This window comes from Cnephaeus nilssonii (genome assembly GCF_951640355.1).
Source record: "Cnephaeus nilssonii genome assembly, chromosome: 18".
NCBI classification, from domain to species: Eukaryota; Metazoa; Chordata; class Mammalia; order Chiroptera; family Vespertilionidae; genus Cnephaeus; species Cnephaeus nilssonii.
Genome location: NC_137089.1, coordinates 19,189,234 through 19,210,029, shown reverse-complemented (window position 1 = coordinate 19,210,029; position 20,796 = coordinate 19,189,234). Strand labels below are relative to the sequence as shown.

Here is a 20,796-nt window from a genome sequence, read left to right as displayed (position 1 = left end):
GGAAGCTGATCCATAGCAGATGGGCATACGGGTATGGAGGCTGGGTTGAAGTCTGGTTTGGTGATCAATTTACAATTTATTGACCTGTTAGTACTTGAAATCATGGTCCGACCTGTTTCCTGGGACTTTCCCAGGAAAAAGCATATCATTAGTCAGGCAGAGGGCCCATGAGTAGCCCTAAGAAATAGCATTATTTCCAGTCCCATACAGCAAAAGGTACTCCACGAGAAACAGAGGAACTTCCAGTGGTAGGAATAAACACTGTGAGGAGTGGGAGGAAAGTTCCAGTGGCAGGATGCTCAACATTCTCAGTTTCCAGCAGAGGTCACACAAGTACAGACAAGAGTCCATTGGATTTGGCAATCTTGATGTCAGAGTAAAGCTATGGGTGCAGATTATTTCCCATTAAGTTCTTCCTTGACCTTAGTATGTGGGGATGTAATTTAGAGTTTCTGTTTTCAAAGTTCAGATGAGTAGATATGTGAGAGGAGCTTGGGATGAAGCCAGTTTGCAAATGTTCTCTCTTCCAATAGGATGGTAAATTCTTTGAGGAATAAGGAAGGCACATAAAGATGAGTAAGACCCAGTCCTAACTCTCAGAGTTTATAACAAATAAGACAACTATAGTACAAGATGGGACATGTATTATAAAATAGTATAGGGATTCAAGAGAAACATACCATATCTCGACAATCAGAAGAGGCAGCTTACTTCTCCTCAGTTGTTAGCACAGAAACATGTACATACTTAACAAACTGTATTATTCGATGACTTTTTCTCTCAACAAATCTGGTGCATTGTTGAAAAGTCCCATTTATTCCAAGATCCAAGGAAACTTCAAACTCATTCATGAGATATTTATTAAAATAACACATTTAGGGAAAAAAAATCAATACAATGTATACATCATTACCGAAAACTGTATACCATCATACAAAAAAGGATTTTATTTTGGGAAAGCGATTCCTAATTTATGGCAAGTTTTACTTTCAGAAATAAGACCACAAAACAACACAATCTAATTCAATCTTAAAGGCTGGCATGCTGAGCAAGGAATGTTCTTATTCTTTGTAGAAGCTCCTTCTTTACACTGTCAGGTACCAGGGCTGAAATATAAAAAAAATATGAGTAAGAAGATTCCAATGAATATATGCCAATTTTAGATTTGATGTTTTATTCAGGATGACCTATCCAAAATTTATTTATAATTCATTTTGTAAATACCCTCATGAGCTTTAATAACAAATTAGATAAACATCTGAAAAAATAAAGTATATTTTCAATTATTATTTGAGTGAAATAATAACGAAATACATGGAACATTGAGAAGAAACATGGGAAAATTCTTTAAACGAAGTGAAAAACAGCCTTTTTAAAACACAGAGGCTATAACAGATTGATAAATGTAATTCAAATGCAAAAGCAACTTAATAAGCTTGATCAAAATCACTGTAAACAAAGGCAAAAGACAAAAACTGGGAAAACACTTTTACAGAAATGGGCTAATCTCTCTACTCTAAAATTTCTTCAATTTGGTAAGAAAAGATCAGCAGGCTGTTAGAAAAATGAGCACAGGAGATGAAAAAGAGAAACACACAGTTCTTGAACATAAGAGGGGATAAACCTTACAAGAGAAATGAAAATTAAAACCACATTCAGATAACATGTTTTACCAATCAGATTGGCTAAAATCCAATGGTTAATAATATACTGTGTTGGCAAGACTGAGGGAAAAACTAGCACTCTCATATTAGCTGGTGGGAGTATAAACTGTTCCAACATTTTTGGGAAGGTAATTCGACAAGATTTTATAGAAATAAATGCATATACTCTCTGACTCAGCAAAGATGCAAAAACCACAACAGTGGTTACATTCCCTATATTTTTACTTTTTGAATTTAAACCATGTGACTGTACTATCTATTTGGAGTATTAAACAAAAAATGAAAAGAAAAAAAAAAGCCCTACCTTTGGAAATTTTAATATTAAATATCAATAAACAAATCTACATTACTGTTCCTTTTCTAATTGCCTAATAAATAAGGACAATAGAGAATTAACACTTCTAATGCTATATGCTTGTATTCAGAGGAAATGGAAGGCTTCAGATATCTTCTCTAATAAAATGGTAATATGCAAATTAACCATCACTCCGCTACATAAGCCACGCCCACCAGCCAAACCACACCCACCAGCCAATCAGGGCGAGTATGCAAATTAACCCCAATCCAAGATGGCTACAGCCACAGTGAGCAAGGTTTCCCAGGTAACAGAGCAAGCCAAGCTTTCCATAGCCGTTGCAGGCCTAAGCCTCCACTCAAGGTACAAAGTTTCAATTATAGAAGGTAAACAAATTCAAACAAATGGCGGCAGAATGGAGCTTGAGAGAGCAGGCCAGGGTTGCCGGCGGCAACAGGGGAAGCAAAGCTTTCCTCACACCCTGGCCGGGCTCACCCGCTTAAGGCTACAAAGTTTCAATTGTAGAAGGTGAATTAACTGCCACAGAAATGGCTGCCACCCCGGAGGGAGCAGCAGGCTTGGCTCCGCTCCAGGCTACAAAGTTTCAATTGTAGAAGGAAAATAAATTCCAGATACCAGGGCCTCCCCTTGGGTTGCCAGGGGGCGTGGCTGGCCTGCAAACCACCACAGGCCCCTCACTCAGGCCGCTCCACGCCCCAAGGGAACCCCACCTGATCCGGGACAACCTTCAGGGCAAACCAGCTGGCCCCCACCCCTGTACCAGGCCTCTATCCTATCTAATAAAAGAGTAATATACAGATTGGTCATCACTGCAACACACAATATAGCTGCCCCCATGTGGTCAAAGATCCTGCCCCCATGTGGACACAAGATGGCCACCACAAGATGGCCAGCAGGAGAGGGCAGTTGGGAGGCACCCGGCCTGCAAGGGAGGGCAGTTGAGAGGGACCAGGCTTGCAAGGGAGGGCAGTTGGAGGTGATCAACCCTGCAGGAGAGGGCAGTTAGGGGTGACCAGGCTGGCATAGGAGGGAAGTTGGGGGCAAACAGGCTGGCAGGGGAGTAGTTAAGCATCAACCAGGCTGGCAGCGGAGTGGTTAGGGGGTGATCAGGCTGGCAGGCAGAAGTGGTTAGGGGCAATCAGGAAGGCAGGCAGGCAAGCAGTTGGGAGCCAGCAGTCCTGGATTGTGAGAGGGATGTCCGACTGCCCGTTTAGGCCCGATCCCGGTGGGATCGGGCCTAAACGGGCAGTCGGACATCCCTCCAGGAGTCCCAGATTGGAGAGGGTACAGGCTGGGCTGAGGGATAACCCCCCCCCCCCGTGCACGAATTTCGTGCACCGGGCTTCTAGTAGTTAAATATTTCTATAAGAATTTCAGAAATAAGTACACAAATCAGATGAGGCAGATACTCCTCTATAAACTGTTTAGTTTCAGCCTGTCTAGAAATAGAGACCACATGGTTAATTCAAGTCCACTGGAAATGTGATCAATATGTTTATTAAATATACTTTTAGGTGATGGAGAACAGATCCTTTGCCTTGGGGTAGGGATAGGGTGTGAATGAATACAAAGGGATTACTTGAAGGGAGTGGTGGTTATATGAATTCATACATGCGTATGAAATTCACAGAACTGCACACTAAAAAGGTCAATTTTACTGTATATTTAAAAAAGTAAAATGCTTCTACTCTTCACAATAAAGAAGACTAAGAGAACAGATTTATTTTCACTTCTCTTTTCTTTCTTTACTCATTCTCTAGCAGGGGAGCTACAAAGAACTGGTATGTCCAAGATACCAGTGTTGAAGGAGGAGCAAAGGACAATTTCTAGCCTGTATAACCGGTTCCTAAGTAATGTTAACAAATTAGGCATAAATTACTGAAGGAAAATAGAAAAGTTTAGGGAAAATCATTTTAAAATATAAATTCACGGGGGGAACAATAAATACTGTTGGTTTTATTTTTCTTTCTCTGAGATATGTGTAGAGAAAAGGTCAGGTTTTTGTAGCTGTAACTAGGCCAAAAGATATGATGGAAAGGACCAAAGGATTCCTAGCTCCTTCCTAGCAGGTAAGCAATTCAGGGAACTAGTAGTTTCTATGAATAATTTTCAAACATATTTACTTATTTACATTTAAATTATTTTTACTATTTTTGTGTGAGAAAACAATAGATCATCTAATTTACCTGGTTTCACTTAAACTTTCTCAAAGTAAATGGGGGGAAAATGTAGGTCCATCTGAGATAACCATATAATGTAGTTTCCTGACAATATTTATTACATAACGTCAATGTTAACATACTTCTTTCTTTCCTTTGCCTGTTGTAAACAAGGCAGTAAAGGGAGAAATTAGGTGGTTGCAGTGTGAATCTTAATTATGGATTACCCTGAACATGAAGTTATGGCGCTACTACATTCTGAATTAGACATTCAAGAAGACAGAGCTTTGTTTATTTTTAATAAGCAAAGCGATAGAGCAATGACTCACAGACAGGAGTAAAACTTCGAATTATTAAATATTAAGTGAAGTCATGCCATATTTAATAGTTTATAAACCTTAGCTTCAGGTATATTTACCTCTACAAGATCCCATATTTTAAAAAATATCTTTCTTACCAATCATGTCAATTTCTTTGTATACTGTTTCAGAGTGCAAAAACATTTTACACCTCTTATCTCATCTGTTACTCAAAATCATGCTAGGGAGGCAGGGAGACTATTATAATTGTTCCCAATGAGGGAACACCAGCTCCCAAATAATTCTGGAAAAGTTGTTTTTCCTTGTAGGAAGAAAGAAAAGCTGAACCAGCATGACAGAAAAAATCATGTCTTTAGCACACGTTTCCTTTCACACAATTTGTATTCCTTACCTCTGCCTTTTGGTGTGATTTCAGCCACCAAGTCATCAACAGTAACGTGTTCTAGTCCTTTTTCTTTAATTACCTCTTATGCAAAAGCAAAAAACAAATCATATCATTTAAAATCATTATCTGTAAGAAAGATTTTCATAGAGGAAGGGTTAAGATCATGTTTTTAGAGTACAGATTGGTCTTAAAAAAAAAAGAGGACACTTCTTTTTTAATGAATATTTAATTCAACTTTAAACACATTAAGTATTCACCAGATAATATCATAAAAGCCTGTTCATCTCTCAGCTAAATAACTTTAACTTAACAAATATAGCACAGAATGAATTTGAACTGTAAGGTCAAATCTAACAGCTATAAAAAGCTAGAAATTTGTAGCTGCACAGATCTTATTTCACTGTTATCATACTAGCTCTTAAGTGCGTGGAAAGGGAAAAAGCTATTATTTGTGTCCAATTTAAAATTTCATATCCCAAAATGAAAATACAAAACTCCTTTGCTCCTTTCTCTTCTCTAGACTGGGCCAAAAGAAACAAGAGGGAAAGTAGTTAACGTTTACTGAACCCATACTGTGTGCTGGATGCTTTACATCATTTAATATTCACAATAATGAAATGGGCTGGGCATTTTTCCCACTTCACAGATGAGGCAACTGAAGCATAAAGATTAAATAACTCATCCAAACATGAGTTGAAATACAGCTCTAGTCTTTTACCAGTGAAGATCTGTATGACCTCAAAGTCTATGCTTTTACTAATTTGTCATAATTAGTTAATGTTATAGTCACTATTATCATTATTACTTGTAGAAACCATTACAGTACAATGGGAAATCATTAAAAATAACCAAAATGCTATTATACTAAAAGCTGAGCCAGAAAGGAGGCTCATCACAGTAGTGACATGTGTAATCTATCTAATGGTATCATCATCAACATTAAGCAATTTAACAAGCCCCCATTCTATATTTAAAAAAATAAGTATAATTCTCTAAGAGCTTTTAACATGAAATTTTCAAAATAACACTGTTAAAGACAAGAGAGATAATTCCTAAGTATCTAACAACCATAAAGTACTCAGTTGGTTAAATTAAAACATTTTAGGAATAAGGAATGTTTCACTTTGAATAGGCACACTGAAAAAGGTGAGATTCTACATTTTAAAGCCATAGAAAATCTTGCTTCACTTGTTTTAAGAGAAATACACAAAAAATTTCTATAAATTTAGGAATTAGGTCTACATATTATCACAGAGGGGAGGAAATCATCACTACAAGAGTCAATTTTCCATTTGTTTAAAATTATGTCTGACCACTTATATACCTTTAAAATACTGACTGTAATTTTTCTAGTGAACCTCAAACCAACATAGAGAACAATGGAATTAGCTTATCTTCTAAATGAAACTGATTACCTTTACAGTGTGCCTTCAATTGATCCTTCCAGCCACATTCAATTAATTTAGCTCTCAGCAACTCTTTGAGGCTGTAGGAAAAAAAGTGTTTTCAAATTAAGCTACAACAATGTGCAATATCTCAGATAGGAATGTTTCAATCACAAGTTCAACCCTTCAATTAAAAATTTCCTGCTTTCCAGTCACAAAACTTCAACCATGTCCTGATCATGGTTCTATCACGAAATAGTTTAAATAGTTCTTTGGTCTTGTGGGGACATGGCCTCCTTTTCATTAACAGCAAAGTAAAATAAAGCGGATGGGGCACAATACTTCTCAAGAAACTCTACTCTGGCTTTCTTACTCCCCCCCGTCTACCTCCCTCCACCAACAGGAATATTGTGGGCTATACACCTCTTGGAGGGTATTAGTTGAGCTTGGAGCAGCTGCACCTCTGAAATCTTCAAACTCCAAAATCCCTTCCTTGACTACAAATTCTTATCCTTCAATTCTCTTACTTCCCCATTATTTCTCTCTCTACTCTCAAAGACTCCCCCCTCCCTTTTCCCATTAACCTTCTAAATGATACATCAATGTATTTCATGAATCTAACACTCCCCCTCCGCCCCATATTTTAACAATTCAGTAAATGGCATGCCTATCATCATTTAAATTTTTTTATTTATTGATTTTTAGAGAGAGAGGTAGGGAGGGAGGAAGGTAGGACGAGAGGGAAGGGAAGAAGGAGGGAAGGAGGGAAGAATGGAGGGAGGGGGGAGGAGGGGAAGGAAGGGAAAAGGGAGAGGGAGAGAGGAAGAGAGATTTGTTGTTCCATTGATTTGATGCATTCATTGATTGATTCTTGTATATGCGCTGACCCGGGATCAAACCCGAAACCTTGGCTTACAGAAAGACGCTCCAACCAACCAAGCTACCTGGCCAGGGCCCTATCATAATTTAATTAGCAGGGTTTTCTTGTTTCTTACTGGTTTAAAAAAAAGGTGTATATTGCAACTAATGGCATCATGGATGTAATAAAATAGTTTCTTATCAGTACTTTGTTCCTTTTCCATACCCACTCTAAAAAATCCTCAGTCTTCAACCTAAATCATCTTATTTCGCAGCTTAAAACATGTCATATTCCAAACCAAACCTCTTCTTTCAATATTCCTATATCTCCACCATGGGACATTTTCATCTCAATATTTAATCAGGTCATTCAATCTGTACAGGGCTCAAGCCCAACTCTTTTGCTTCTCTCCACCCTCAACCTGTTCTCCTTGTCACGAAGGCAACTCCATTCTTCCAGTTCCTCAGGCTAGAAACCTTGGCAGCGTCCTTCACCGCAATTTTGTTCACACTACACATCCAACCCATGAGCAAATCCTACTGGTTCCAGTTTTAAAGTATGTACCTGTACCCATGTTTTTTATCATCTCTGCCCTTGTGCAAGCTACCACCTTGTCTCGACTGGATTGTTCCCAAAGCCTCCTAATTTGTTCCCCTGCTTTTTCTCCTTGCACACTTCCATTCTCTTCCCACTGCTCAAAACTCTCCAGTGGCTTCCTAATTTACCCTGAATAAACCAAGTTTTACCACAGCCTAAATGACCCTCCATGATCTGCCCCCTCCCCAGCTGTGCCCTGACTTTGTTCTTTCCCTCTTCTAATTTATTCAGTCTCATTAAAGTTCCTACCTTGGGACCTTGGAGTCCATCCATCTCCCTCATATCCTTCTGATTTCTTATCAGTGAAGCCCTGTTTTTTCTTTCCAAAATAACATACCCCATTATTCTCTGCTTTGGTTTCCCTCTAGAACTCATCATTACCTGACATGTTAGACATTTCTTGTCTGTTTTCCCCCATTAGAATGCAAGCTCCATGAAAGGACAGGCTTCACTTTGTTCACTACTATCACTTCAGCACCTTAACAGGACGTGGCATGTGGTAGAAACTCAGTAACTAAGCTGCTCGGAATAAACAAATACATAGTCCCCTATTCTCATTACTGGCAATACTATCCTCTCATTTTCCCAAGGCACCTTTCTAGTTTCCACCTTCTTCCTCATTTCTGATTTTACTTAAAAAAACAAAAAACCACAACCTAGTTTTCCTTTCCATTTTACTGTTTTTCATTTTTAACCCAATATAATCTTCTGCATTGTCTCTAACGCTTCCAGTCTATGCTCCACACTGCCAGAATAACATTCCTCTAGTGCAAATGTGATCTAGTCATTCCCTTAAAAAAACCTTTTAAAGCCTCCCAACAGCCAAGGATAAAATCAACAACAGATGTTTTTGCAAACCCACCACCCATTTTCCTGTCTTTTTTTTTGACAGAAGAAAAAAACAAAACAAAAACAAAACAAAAAAAACCTCTACCACTCTCAGTGGAAGAAATCTGGGTAGGGTTCTAGTGATGGACATGTGACCTAGGCAAGGGTGGTCATGACTGGCCTATTACAATCTAAGTAAGATGGTAATCAAGGCAGGTCTTTATGAAACGATTCGGAGGAAGGTAGTCTGAGCCAGAGGGATATACATTTTGAACTACTAATCTCTGTAGGGAGAGCCTGCCTGAGAAGAAAGCCAACACAGAGGAAAGCAGAGCCGAGAGGCAAAGAAAGATATATTGTTGACAATAATTTTTGAGTGTCTGAACCTAGCGGTGCCTGAAGCAATTTTAAGCTCTAGACTTTTCAGTTAGAAGAGCTTATGTATTGCCTTTGGTTAAGCCAGTTTCTATCATTTTCAACTAAAAAAATCTGACTTATACAAAATCTACTCCTCCTGTCCACACAGCGTTTACCTTTTATCTCCTCCTAGCTTTAATTCTGCACTTCCCCAGAAGCTGTGATTGTGCACATTGTTCCATCTGCCTAGATTGTCTTCTCTACTTTTTTGGGTTGAAGAACTGCTAATCCTTCTCCCCCAGCTGAAGTACCCTTTTACTATTCTGTGAGATCGTAACTGATCACCTTACCCCGCAGGGGGAATTGAAAGAACCCTCCTGTTCCCTATATATATTTCTCTCACAACTCACCACCCTGTTTCTGGAAGCCTTTCTGGATTCCTCAGCCTCTCCTTTGTACTTGCAAACCTTTGTGTTCATTTTCTCAAGTATTTACTTGGCCAATTAAGAACTAGGCGTGATACTGAATATACACTGGTATTTATTTCTGCTGTCAAGTAATTTAGATTATATTGAAGGATACAAACTAGCTAAGTAGGTGGTCACAATACAATGTTAAATGTTCTGATAGACCAAGATATTTGGGAGTTAAGAGATACTCAAAAGAAATATTTAAATTAAGACTTGAAAGATGAGCTAGAAGTAGCTAAAGATTAGGAGGAAAAAAGAGGAATGTTTCAGATCGTAGGAATAGTACATGCTACTCTGAGGTGAAGAGAACTTGGTAATGCCCTGGCTGTTGTGGCTCCGTTGGCTGAAGCATTGTCCCACACATCAAAGGTCTCAGGTTCAATCCCGGTCTCGGTGCGAGGAGACAGATCAATATTTCTTTCCCCCTTTTCCTTCCTCTCTCTCTAAAATTAATGAACATATCCTTGGATGAGTATTAAAAAAGAGCTTGGTAACTAATACTGGTTCTAATGAACAGGGTAACTAATGCTGTCTCCCTGTTCAAAAGTGGGAACATTATGTCTCCAACTGTAGTTATTTAGGAATTTTATTGCTATTATACAATCTCTGAGAGTCATTTCTTGTTTATCTTTCTACATCACTTACTTCCCTCTAAGTCTTGCAATACTGAATAGGCCCAACTATCGTTTACAGATGTTAGGAACTGAAGCTTTTGACAATCTATTTTTCTGTAATCCTTTCCACTGACATCAGTTTTGTTCCTTCATTATTTCGGTTCTTGTATATAATGTAACTGCAATTTAAAGATGTTAAATGTAATATATTCACACAGTCTATTACTTACCGTTCTCTTTCTCCGGTTTCTATCAACTTTTGGTTAATCGCTGCTCTCATCTGCGCATCTTTGTTCATCTTGCTAACCTGAACATCAACATGTATTTTCAGATACAGAACACTAACAAAGCATTTCCTTCTAAGTCCTCTAGGCAAGCACCTCCACACCTTTAACATTCTACCAACTGAAGGGGCGATAAATACCAACAATGTGTTAACAATGTCATTACTGCATCCCAAGAAGTCATACTGATAAACTCACTCAATAAGCTTCCTTCCCCCATATACCCTTTACTAAAAGGAGTCTGTAAGTAGCAATTATTGTAACTTTAAACACTTATGTGCCTGGTCCTGGGCTAACACATTGTTGTTGTTTTGTTGTGTTTTTTTTTAACTCATTCAACTCCCAGAACCTATTGTCTTATGTACGTTATCATTCACATAATCTACGTTTTACAGATGAGGAAACTGAGGCACTGAGACAGAGTCATGCAAGTAGGTTTTGAACTCAGGTGGCTTCGACCCCGCCCCCAAACACTGGAACAAGCTCCTCCCTACCGACTGCTAGTCATTTCTGCTCCAAATTCTGGGGAAGCCATACGAATATCGGCTAAGTATCAATCAGTAAAAGATTAAGCGCTGCTGGTGAAAAAATGAAATTTCCAGGTTAAGATTTTAAGTGCTCCGCTTCCCACGAGGAGGACGTATCCGGAATCACGACGGCTAACCTGGCTGTAAGTCTATCTGTGCTTCTGCTCTTGATTAAAGCCTGCTGGGGGGAGAAGGGGGAAACAAACCCCAAAGTCATGCCTAACTTGGAACCTTCTCCATTTTCAGTAAAAAAAACAAACAAACAGGCAGCCCAAACCAAAATGGTGTAGAAAGAAGAGGGCGGTTAGGCTGGGGAAAACTTGGAGCCAGCTGGCCTCACGTCCGTCCCCGAACCTGTCAGGCACTTCAGGCGACTTTTGCTGCCGGCCATGCCTGTGCCCGACGGGAAAACTCAGGCTGGCAGTGACTTCTCAGAGTTGAAATTCCTTTCTTTCTTTTTTTTTTTTTTTCCCAAGTGCCAAGGAGAAAGCAGGGGCTGAGAAGGGACCAGAACAGGTTTGCTTTGGGAACTGGAGGTTAACATTTTCGAAAACCATTCTAAGGTCCAGTTCAGTACCATCCCCAGGAACACGGAACGGAAATCTCGCCTGGGCCCCTAAAAATACGGATAGTGACCTTGGACACGTCAATTCTTGATTCAAAGACCTCAGTTTCCTCACGGGTAAAACCAGGGCGCTAGGGGATCCCTCCCCGCCCAGTCATTCTGGGGGGGAAACAGAACGGGGCGGAGACAGCGGAGAGGCGGGCGGGGAGGAGCCAGAACACAAAGCGAGGACTGGCTCCAGGCCAACTCCGCTAGCACGCCCAGTCGGAGAGCCCTGCAGGCCCGCGAGCGCGGGTCGGGGGAAGCTAACGAAAAGACAGCACATCGAAAGGAGCCTGGGCCGGGCCCGGGTCCCGGCCCTGAGGACCACGGGCATAGCTCACCACCATCACCGCGGGCGAGGGCCGTCCCTTCCCAGCGACGAAATGACCCTTGCGCTGACGACCGTTACCTACCACACTCTTCGGCTGCCCGGACTTAGACCCTCAGTAGCTCGGGCGCCTAAGCACACAGAAAGCTAGAACACGCATTTCCGGGGCGGGGCCTCGCCACCCTGCCTATCAGGTGAGAATTTAACCTGCGCGGGCCGCCTCCCGGCCGCTCGGCCCCCTGGGTAAGAGAGTCCAGCTCCCACGGCCGCGCTGGGCCGTGCGTCCTCTGGAAACTACGCATCCCGGCATGCAACCGTCAACTCGCTCACGGGCACTACATTTCCCAGGAGGCATGCTGCACCGCGGTGTTTCATGGGAGGGGACCCACGCAGCCTCCCAGCCTCGGTGCAACGAGGGAAGCGCGGACCTTTCAACAAGAGCTTTATTAATTCTCCCGCTAGGATCCCGGGAGGCTATGGAGGTGGCCGCTAATTGCTCGCTGCGGGTGAAGAGACCCCTGTTGGATCCCCGGTTCGAGGGTTACAAACTCTCCCTCGAGCCGCTGCCCTGTTACGAGCTGGAACTAGAAGCAGGTGGGAAGCGGCGGCGTCCCCTTGCACGCTTTTCCTATTCCCTTTCGGGTGCCTAAGGGCCAGACCCTTCCCGCAGTTCCTTCTTTTCTGACCCGGGGCCTTCCTCACGGCCCGTCGGGCTGGGGTGGACCCAGGGTGGCGGTTTCTGGAGAAGGACGTCCATCCCGGACCTTCGTGGGAACCACCTTCTCGTAGCGGGACCACGGGCCGGCGCCGGGCTCCGGGGCCCGGCACGCAGGTGCTGCTCGGGCTGAGACCGCCTGTCCGTCCTGGCCTGGCCCTTGATGCGGAGAAACCTCTTCGGAAGACCCCCAGCTCCTGCTGCTTCTGGCTGAGTCCGACCCATTTCTTAAAAGAGAAACTCCATTGTCGTTCCGAGCATGTTCAGTTACCTGGGTGATATTAGCCTAAGAAGGACTGTATTGTAGAGAACAGCTCTAGAAAATTGTGAGGAAGAGTTGATTTTCGTACCCACACTTCTTACGGCTTGTTTTGTTTATTTATCTGTAGCAGGCCAGATAGTCAGCACTTTACCTTTTTTTTTTTTTTTAACAAGGCGAAGAATGGGCATTTTCATTGAGGATAGAGAGCCCGGAGATTTGCATTTTTAATACACACCCCTTGCTGATTCTGGTGCATGTTGTCTGTAGATCACACTTGGAGAAATACTGATCTACAGTTGATTAATAGGTTTGATAGTGTCAAATAAGTAATGTGTTTAATTCATTTATAAAATTCAGAAACATCTATTGGGACTCTGTTTTATGTTACATGCTAACATCAAGATGAGTATGATAGTCTGTAACATAAAAGTGCAATTATCTAGTTGGGAAGAAAAGTAAACAGATAATTATAAAACAACGTGGTAAGGCAGTGATTGGGATATGTACAAAACATAATGGTAGTACTTAAACTTTCCAAACCAGCCTGGGAGATCTGGGAAAGCTTCCTGGAGGAATAGATATCTAAGTTGAACTTTGGAGGCTAGGTAAGAGTTGACCAGGGTAAGATACAATGAGCGTGGTTTTTCTTTTCCATTCCGTCTCCCACTCCCTATCAGTAAATGGTACCACCATGTGTAGTTAGTTTATGCATTTAAAAAGTCATCCCAGCCCTAGCCTGTTTGGTTCAGTGGATAGCGCGTCGGCCTGTGGACTCAAGGGTCCCGGGTTCAATTCCGGTCGAGGGCACATGCCTGGGTTGTGGGCTCGATCCCCTGTGTGGGGGGTGCAGGAGGCAGCCAATCAGTGAATCTCATCATTGATGTTTCTATCTGTCCCTCTGTTATTGTTCATAAGTCTACAGATCAGGTAGGTGGTTCTAGGTGTGGCTTGGGCTCATCCGTGCATTTTTGTTCAATTATGGGTCTACTAGGTGTCTCTGCTCATCTTGGCTGGACTTCCTATGTTTAGGGGTTCTTTGGCTACAGACTGGCTTAAGGTTATTTCAGATGGTCCCCACTTAACTCTACTCCACTCGATCTCTCATTCTTTAGCCGGCTAGTCCAGGCTTATTCCAAGAGACAAGTAGCAGTGCACAAACACTTTTTCAGGCTACTGCTTGGAATAAGTTTGCTGTTGTCCCATTGTGTGGAGAGCGGCTACAGCGTTTGGACAGGTTCAAGCCTGGGACTAATGAGAGGGCATGGTCCTCTTGTTGCCACGTGCAAGTCCTAGCTTGGAGGGCAAAGCCCTCCCAGCACAATTATAGCTAAAGGCTATGGTTGTAAGCTTGACCTTATGGTCTGAACCTGTGGTCCCACGTGGCTGAGTGATATAGGCTACAGGAGGTGCAGCAAGTAAACAAAGCTTGACCAGGTGCATGTAATTGAGTAGATTCGAAACTCACCAGAACGTTGTAACCACGCCCTTACTTTGCCTCCTGGAATCTGGCTATAAAAGACATGGCTTTCAGGCTGTGGCCCTGTCTCTCCATGGGAAAGGATTAGCGCATCCCACCCAGACCCAGCTTTTTTCTCTTGTCTGTCGTTTCTCAATCCTTCACTGCCCCCTCTCAGGCTCACCAAACCTGGCTGTGCCTACTCGGCACACCATTGGCCTAAGGTAAGCAAATCGTATAGTCACGTCTAGAATAATTGTAGCAACCTCATACCAAATGGCATAGACCCAGGGAGGCATAAAATGTAGGGACCATTAGTGCAGGTCTATGTAGTTGCTTACGTTGATGTCATGGAGTTATTTCTTCATTAAACCCCTCTGTTCAATCTGTCAGCAAATCCAGTGGAAGATTTTGGCTTCTTCATGCCTCTATCCTTGTCTAAATCATAGTTACCTCTTATCTGAACTATATAGTAGCTTCCTTGACTATCCTTCCTGTCTTCATTTTTGGGCTCCGTCATTCCATTCTCCCTAAGGCAGTACAATCATAGTTTTAAATCTGTATTATTGGATATGTTCGTTCCACTAGACTGTGAGCTCCATGAAGACGGTGTTTCTCCTTTACTCACTACTCTGCCATTGCTCTTAGCATAGCAGATGCTCAATAAGTTGAGTGAATGAAGGAGAGGAGGAAAAAAGTCTCCTGGGAAAGGGAGACAGGACTTAGATAGGTGAGGGCACTGTTTGTCTTTTGGACTTTCTCTTGTCATTGTTTCCCAGATTTCTTCATGAGGCCTTTCAATAAAAAATAAAGCTCACCTGTCATAAAAAGCTCAACTTCTTAATTTGCCAAGTGGAGATGTTTCTTAAAAACTGTCATGTAGCCCAGCAGTTGTGACTCAGTGATTGAATGTGGGCCCAGGAACCAGGAAGTTAAGGTTTGATTTCTGGTTAGGACACATGCCTGGGTTTCCGGCTCTGTGGAGGTTGAATTTGGAAAATGAGAGGAATGGAAACAGGGAGATCAGCTTAACACTTTTACAAAGTTCACGTGGAGGGACTTATGTTATTTACTAGAGGAGGAGGATGAAAAAGAGGTTAATTCCTTTAAAAATTATTTCTAGAGAGAGTGAGGTATGATTCAGGAGCTCCTCCTGACAGCTTGACTTCTTTTACACTAACCCAAGGAATTTACATTAATTCAGCACACTGTCAGTGGGCACCTCGGGTGGGGGAAGCTCTGCATTTAGGATGTGAGGATGAAGATATGGTCCCTGCTCTCAAAGACCTTGGAGGTTTATTCTCTTAAGTACTGTCATTAAGTGGTTCTAAAATTCCCGCTGCTGCGTAAACAGTATATGTCACTTTGTCTTTTTCTATTTCAAAGAACTAAGCAAGAAAACCTTTTTTTATAAATTGTAATTGCCCTTTGATCCAGCAATTTCATTTCTGGATAGTTATCTTGTAAATGTCTTTGTATATCCCCCTCCCCCCCCCCCCCATATTTCACCTAGCTAACTCATATTGCATATTTTCGTCTTGATTTATGTGTTACTTACTTAGAGATTCCTTTCTTGAGTTAGAATCTGTACATTTCAGAATCTGTACTGTCACAATAATACCTGCTACTTCATAGACTGCCTCAGTAGTATTCGATGTCTTTTCTATGGGAAGACTATTAGTTCTGTATTGATGAATCCTGTGTCCATCTTCTTCAGTGCTTTATTTCTAGGGCTGGAGCATGCATGGTGAATAATGGATTATTTCATATAACACATTAAACAGCTTTATTGAGATACGATTGGCAAAAGGCTCCACATATTTTAAGTGTATAGTTTGGCAAAATTTGACGTAGGTATACACTCATTCATCACCACAATCAAGATATAAAATTTAGCTGTCATTCCCCAGAGTTCCATGTACCCTTCTGTAATCAGACCTCTATTCCTTCTCATACCCCCTTCAATTCCTAGGCAACTGCTGATGTCTTTCTGTCACTATATGTTAGGGTTTTTGTGTTGTTGTTTTTTTGCATTTTCTAGAGTTTTATATTCATGGAATTATACAGTGTGTATTCCTTTTTGTCTGTTGTCTTTTAGTCAGCATAATTACTTTGAGTTCATCCTAGTCGTATTGAGAGAGGGATATTGTTAGTCTGACTATAATTGTGGATTTTTCTCATTTTCCTTGTAGTTCTGTCAGTTTTTGCTTCATATATTTTTAAGCTCTGTTTTGTTGTATAAACATTGATTATTGTGTCCTTTTGATAAATTGACTCCTTTATCATTATGAAATAACCTTCTTTAACCTTGGTGGTAGTACTTGCTCTGAAATCTGTCTGATAATACAATAGTCATGCCAGCTTTCTTTTTATTAATGTTACCATAGTGTGTGTGTGTGTGTGTGTGTGTGTGATAGAGAGAGAGAGAGAGTGAGAGAGAGAGAGAGAGAGAGAGAGAACTTTTACTTTCAGCCTCTTTGGCACCTTAGTTTTTAGCATACATTTCTTATTGGCAGAAATAGTTGGGGCTTGCTTTTTCATTCAGGCTGACAAATCTCATATTTTAGTTCAGTTGTTTTCATTTAATGTGATTATTGCTTTTGTTGGGTTTGGGTTTTTTATCTTGCTATTGGTATTCTGTTTGTTTTTGGGAAAATGGACTTTTTTCACTGTGTGCTTTCTTTTGGATTGAATGTTGTTTTTTATCCTCACCTGATGATATGCTTAGAAAAAGGGAGGGAGGGGGGAGGGAAACATTGATCAGTTGCCCTCTGTAGGTGCCCAGACCAGGGATGGAACCTGAAACTCACGTATGTGGGCCCCTGACCAGAATCGAACCAGTAACTTTTCGGTACATTAGGACCACAAGGACACACAACCAACTGAGCCACTCTGGCTGGGCTGGATTGAATGTTTTTTTGTTTTGTTTTGTGTTTTGTTTTTTTTTTTAATACATTTTATTGATTTTTTACAGAGAGGAAGGGAGAAGGATAGAGAGTTAGAAACATCGATGAGAGAAAAACATCGATCAGCTGCCTCCAGCACACCTCCTACTGGGGATGTGCCCTCAACCAAGGTACATGCCCTTGACCAGAATCGAACCTGGGACCTTTCAGTCCGTAGGCCAATGCTCTATCCACTGATCCAAACCGGTTAGGGCTGAATGTTTTCTTTTTTTATGAATCAATTTCATCACCTTTGTTGGCTTTCAGCTATTGCTTTTGTTTTGTTATTTTAGTAGTTGTTTTGGACTTTAAAGTATACAGCTTTAACTTATTACATGATACATTCAAATTATATTACACTACTTCACATGTAGTGTAAGACTCTTACAATACTGTAGTATATTTCCATTTCTTTCCTGCTTGCCTTCATGCTATTTTCATGCATTTTACTTTTACATATAATTGTAAATTCACAATACATTGTTATTTTTGTCTAAAGAGTTAATTATCTCAAAGAAATGTAAATGATAAGAAAAGCTTATATATTTCTCTTATAGTTGCCATTTTTAGTGCTCTTCATTCCTTTATGTAGATCCATATTTTTTTAATCTATAATTTTCCTTCTGCCTGTGGGTCTTTGTGATGCATCTTTCAGTTTTTGTATGTCTGAAAACATTTTTATTTTGCTCTGGTTTTAAGAAGACATTTTTGCCACATGTAGAATTCTAGGTTGACAATTTTTTTCTTCCAGTACTTTAAAGATGTTTCCCCATTGTCTTTTTGCTTGTATTGTTTCTGATGAAAAATCTGTTACCCATCTTTTCTTTTTATGTGTGACATCATTTTCTCTGGCTGCTTTTGTGATTTTTTCTTTTACATTGGTTTTGAGCAGTTTGGGATGGCTTTCCTCATGAGTCTCATGCTTGGATTTTGTTGGTCTTCCCAAATCTGTGGATTTATAGTTTTCATCAGGTGTGGTAAGTTTACAGCCATTATTTCTTCCATTCCTCCCCCTCCCCCTCCTCTCTTTTCCTTTGAGAAATCCAGTTGCCCCTCTTTAGATTGCTGGAAGTTGACCCCAGTGCATCAATGCCGTTTTCATTTTTTCCCCATTCCTTATGTTCTCTGTTTTATTTTTTTATCATTTCTATATTTATGCCTTTAATTTCACTAATCTCTTTTTCCAGTCTCTAATCTGTCATTAATATCTAAGTGTATTTTCATTTTAGAAATTGCAGTTTTCATCTCTAGAAGTTTGATTTAAATAATTTTTACATCTTTCATGTCTGTATCATTTTGATCATATGGGACATGCTTTAATAACTGTTTTAATGTTCTCTTCTGCTAATTACAACTTCTGTGTCAGATATGTCTTGAACTTCTGTCGATTGTTTATTCTTTTTATGAGTTTTGTTTTCTTTCCTCTTTGCATGTCTGATAATATTTGACTGGTTGCCAGAAATTGTGAATTTTAACTTGTTGGCTACAGAATATATTTGTATTTGTATAAATCTTCTTGAACTTTGTTCTGGGATGCAGTTGAGGTACTTGGAAACAGATTACCGTATTTTCCGGCCTATAAGACGACTGGGCGTATAAGACGACCCCCAACTTTTCCAGTTAAAATATACAGTTTGGGATATACCTGCCCTATAAGATGACACCCGGCGTATAAGACGACCCCCGACTTTTGAGAAGATTTTCCTGGGTTAAAAAGTCGTCTTATACGCCGGAAAATACGGTAATTGGGTGTTGCTTTTATGAATTGTTAGCCTGGTCTGGAGCAATGCCTAGGGCTAATTATTTGAGAGAAGTCTTTTCTGTGTACTCCATTATCCTATGAATTCTGAGTTGGGGGAACAGTTACAGCTCTCAGCCTTGTGTTGAGTGCCTAAAATGGTTCTCTCTCCTCCTTTCAGATGGTTCTTTCCCTGGCCTGAGGTGGTTTTCTTAGTCATGTGCCATTATTTGAGAGACACCCTCTGATTTTCCTCTCTCTGTGTTGCTCTCTTCTCTAGTACTCTGGACGGTCCAATGAACTCCAGTTGCCTTGGTCAACTCCCTAGACTTTCACTCAGTTTCCACAACAAGGGGAGTCTCTCAGGTTCTACCTCACCTTTTCCTCTTTGTGCCAAGATCCGGAAACTCATTCAAGGTGGTAGTAAGCAGGGGCAGTGCTAGGGCTCACCTCCTTTGTTTCTCATTTCTTAGGGGTCGCTGTCCTTTGTTGCCAGATGTCTTGTGTCTTGAAAACTATTGTTTCATATAATTTTATCTCGTTTATTTAATTTTATCTTATTATCTCTTTCTGATGGCAAGATAGAACTGGTCACTATTATTCCATCTTGGCTTCAAGAAAAAAGTGTTCAATATTTATTTTTAAGTGAAAAAAGATTTCTGTAGAATAGTAGCGTTCAAACAAAATTGAAATAGGTTAATATAGATAACTAGAGGCCCGGTGCATGGGAGTTTGTGTCCCTGAGCCCAGCCTGCACCCTCTCCAATCTGGGACCCCTCAAGGGATGTCCGACTGCCCGGTTAGGCCCGATCCTGGTAGGATCGGGCCTAACTGGGCAGTCGGACATTCCTCTCATAATCCAGGACTGCTGGCTTGCAACCGCTTGCCTGCTTGCCTTCCTGATTGCCCCTAACTGCTTCTGCCTGCCAGCCGGATCACCCCCTAACCACTCCCTGACAGCCTGATTGATGCCTAACTGCTCCCCTACCAGCCTTATTGCCCCTAACTGCCCTCCCCTGCAGGCCTGGTCACCCCTAACTGCCCTCCCCTGAAGGCCTGGCCACTCCTAACTGCCCTCCCCTGCAGGCCTGGTCCCCCCCAACTGCTCTCCCCTGCAGACCTGGGTCTCCCCCCCCCCCCAACTGCCCTTCCCTGCAGGCCCAGTCGCCCCCAACTTCCCTCCTCTGCTGGCCTGGTTACCCCTAACTGCCCTCCTCTGCAGGCTTGATCACCCCCAACTGCCCTCCCTTGCAGGCCTGGTCCCTCCCAACTGCCCTACCCTGCTGGCCATCTTGTGTCCACATGGGGGCAGCCATCTTTGACCACATGGGGGCAGCCATCTTGTGTGTTGGAGTGATGGTCAATTTGCATATTACTCCTTTATTAGATAGGATAGAGGCCTGGTGCACGTGTGGGGGCTGGCTGGTTTGCCCTGAAGGGTGTCCCGAATCAGGGTGGGGGTTCCCTTGGGGCGTGGGGTGGCCTGGGCAAGGGGCCTGTGGTGGTTTGCAGGCTGGCCACGCCCCACAATGACCCAAGCGGAGGCCCTGGTATCTGGGGTTTATTTATCTTCTATAATTGAAACTTTGTAGCCTTGAGTGGAGCCAAGCCTCCTGCCCACTCCGTGGCTGCAGCCATTTTTGTTGGGATTTATTTATCTTCTATAATTGAAACTTTGTAGCAGAGGGCAAGGCAGGCCAGGGCTGCGGGAACTTGGCTTCCTCCATTGTCGGGGGCAACTCAAGCCTCCTTCTCTCTCTAGCTCCATGGCTGCCGCCATTTTTGTTGGGATTTATTTGTCTTCTATAATTGAAACTTTGTAGCCTTGAGTGTAGGCCTGGGCCGGCCAGGGCGACAGGCTTCCTCCATTGCCAGGGAAACTCAAGCTTCCTGCTTGCTGCAGCTCCGTGGCCACAGCCATCTTGGTTGGGTTAATTTGCATACTCGCTCCTGATTGGCTGGTGGGCGTGGCTTGTGGGT

The 20,796-nt window shown here is 41.8% G+C and overlaps 2 protein-coding genes across 3 annotated transcripts in view; one reads left to right on the top strand and one right to left on the bottom strand.

The window, feature by feature from the left end:
* Positions 1–842: 842 nt before the first annotated feature.
* ENY2 (ENY2 transcription and export complex 2 subunit) lies at positions 843–11,865 on the bottom strand. Of its 2 annotated transcripts, none has more exons than XM_079796560.1 (5): positions 11,786–11,865; positions 10,185–10,261; positions 6,260–6,330; positions 4,851–4,925; positions 843–1,106 (listed from the first exon to the last, which is right to left on the bottom strand). In XM_079796560.1, exons 2-5 carry the CDS (start codon positions 10,250–10,252, stop codon positions 1,030–1,032), a joined length of 291 nt encoding a protein of 96 aa, XP_079652686.1. In that variant the 5' UTR covers positions 10,253–10,261; positions 11,786–11,865; the 3' UTR covers positions 843–1,029. The 2 variants fall into 2 exon arrangements, with proteins under 2 accessions (XP_079652686.1, XP_079652685.1); XM_079796559.1 differs by having other exon boundaries at positions 11,714–11,852.
* A 143-nt stretch (positions 11,866–12,008) lies between these two features.
* NUDCD1 (NudC domain containing 1) overlaps positions 12,009–20,796 on the top strand; it is a gene marked incomplete at its 5' end in the record, with an annotated part of 63,806 nt that continues 55,018 nt past the window's right edge. Inside the window, one exon of the mRNA XM_079795912.1 lies at positions 12,009–12,294. Within this exon, the coding sequence (XP_079652038.1) occupies positions 12,009–12,294 (286 nt within the window). The remainder of the gene's footprint in view (positions 12,295–20,796) is intronic.

Bases quoted from the DNA above. Each gene is read 5' to 3' on its own strand.
- ENY2 (XM_079796559.1), bottom strand. The intron at 4,926-6,259 runs GTAATCAGTTTC...CTTTTGCATAAG, and splicing joins ATTGAAGGCACACTGTAAAG to AGGTAATTAAAGAAAAAGGA. The intron at 1,107-4,850 runs GTAAGGAATACA...TTTATATTTCAG, and splicing joins AATCACACCAAAAGGCAGAG to CCCTGGTACCTGACAGTGTA.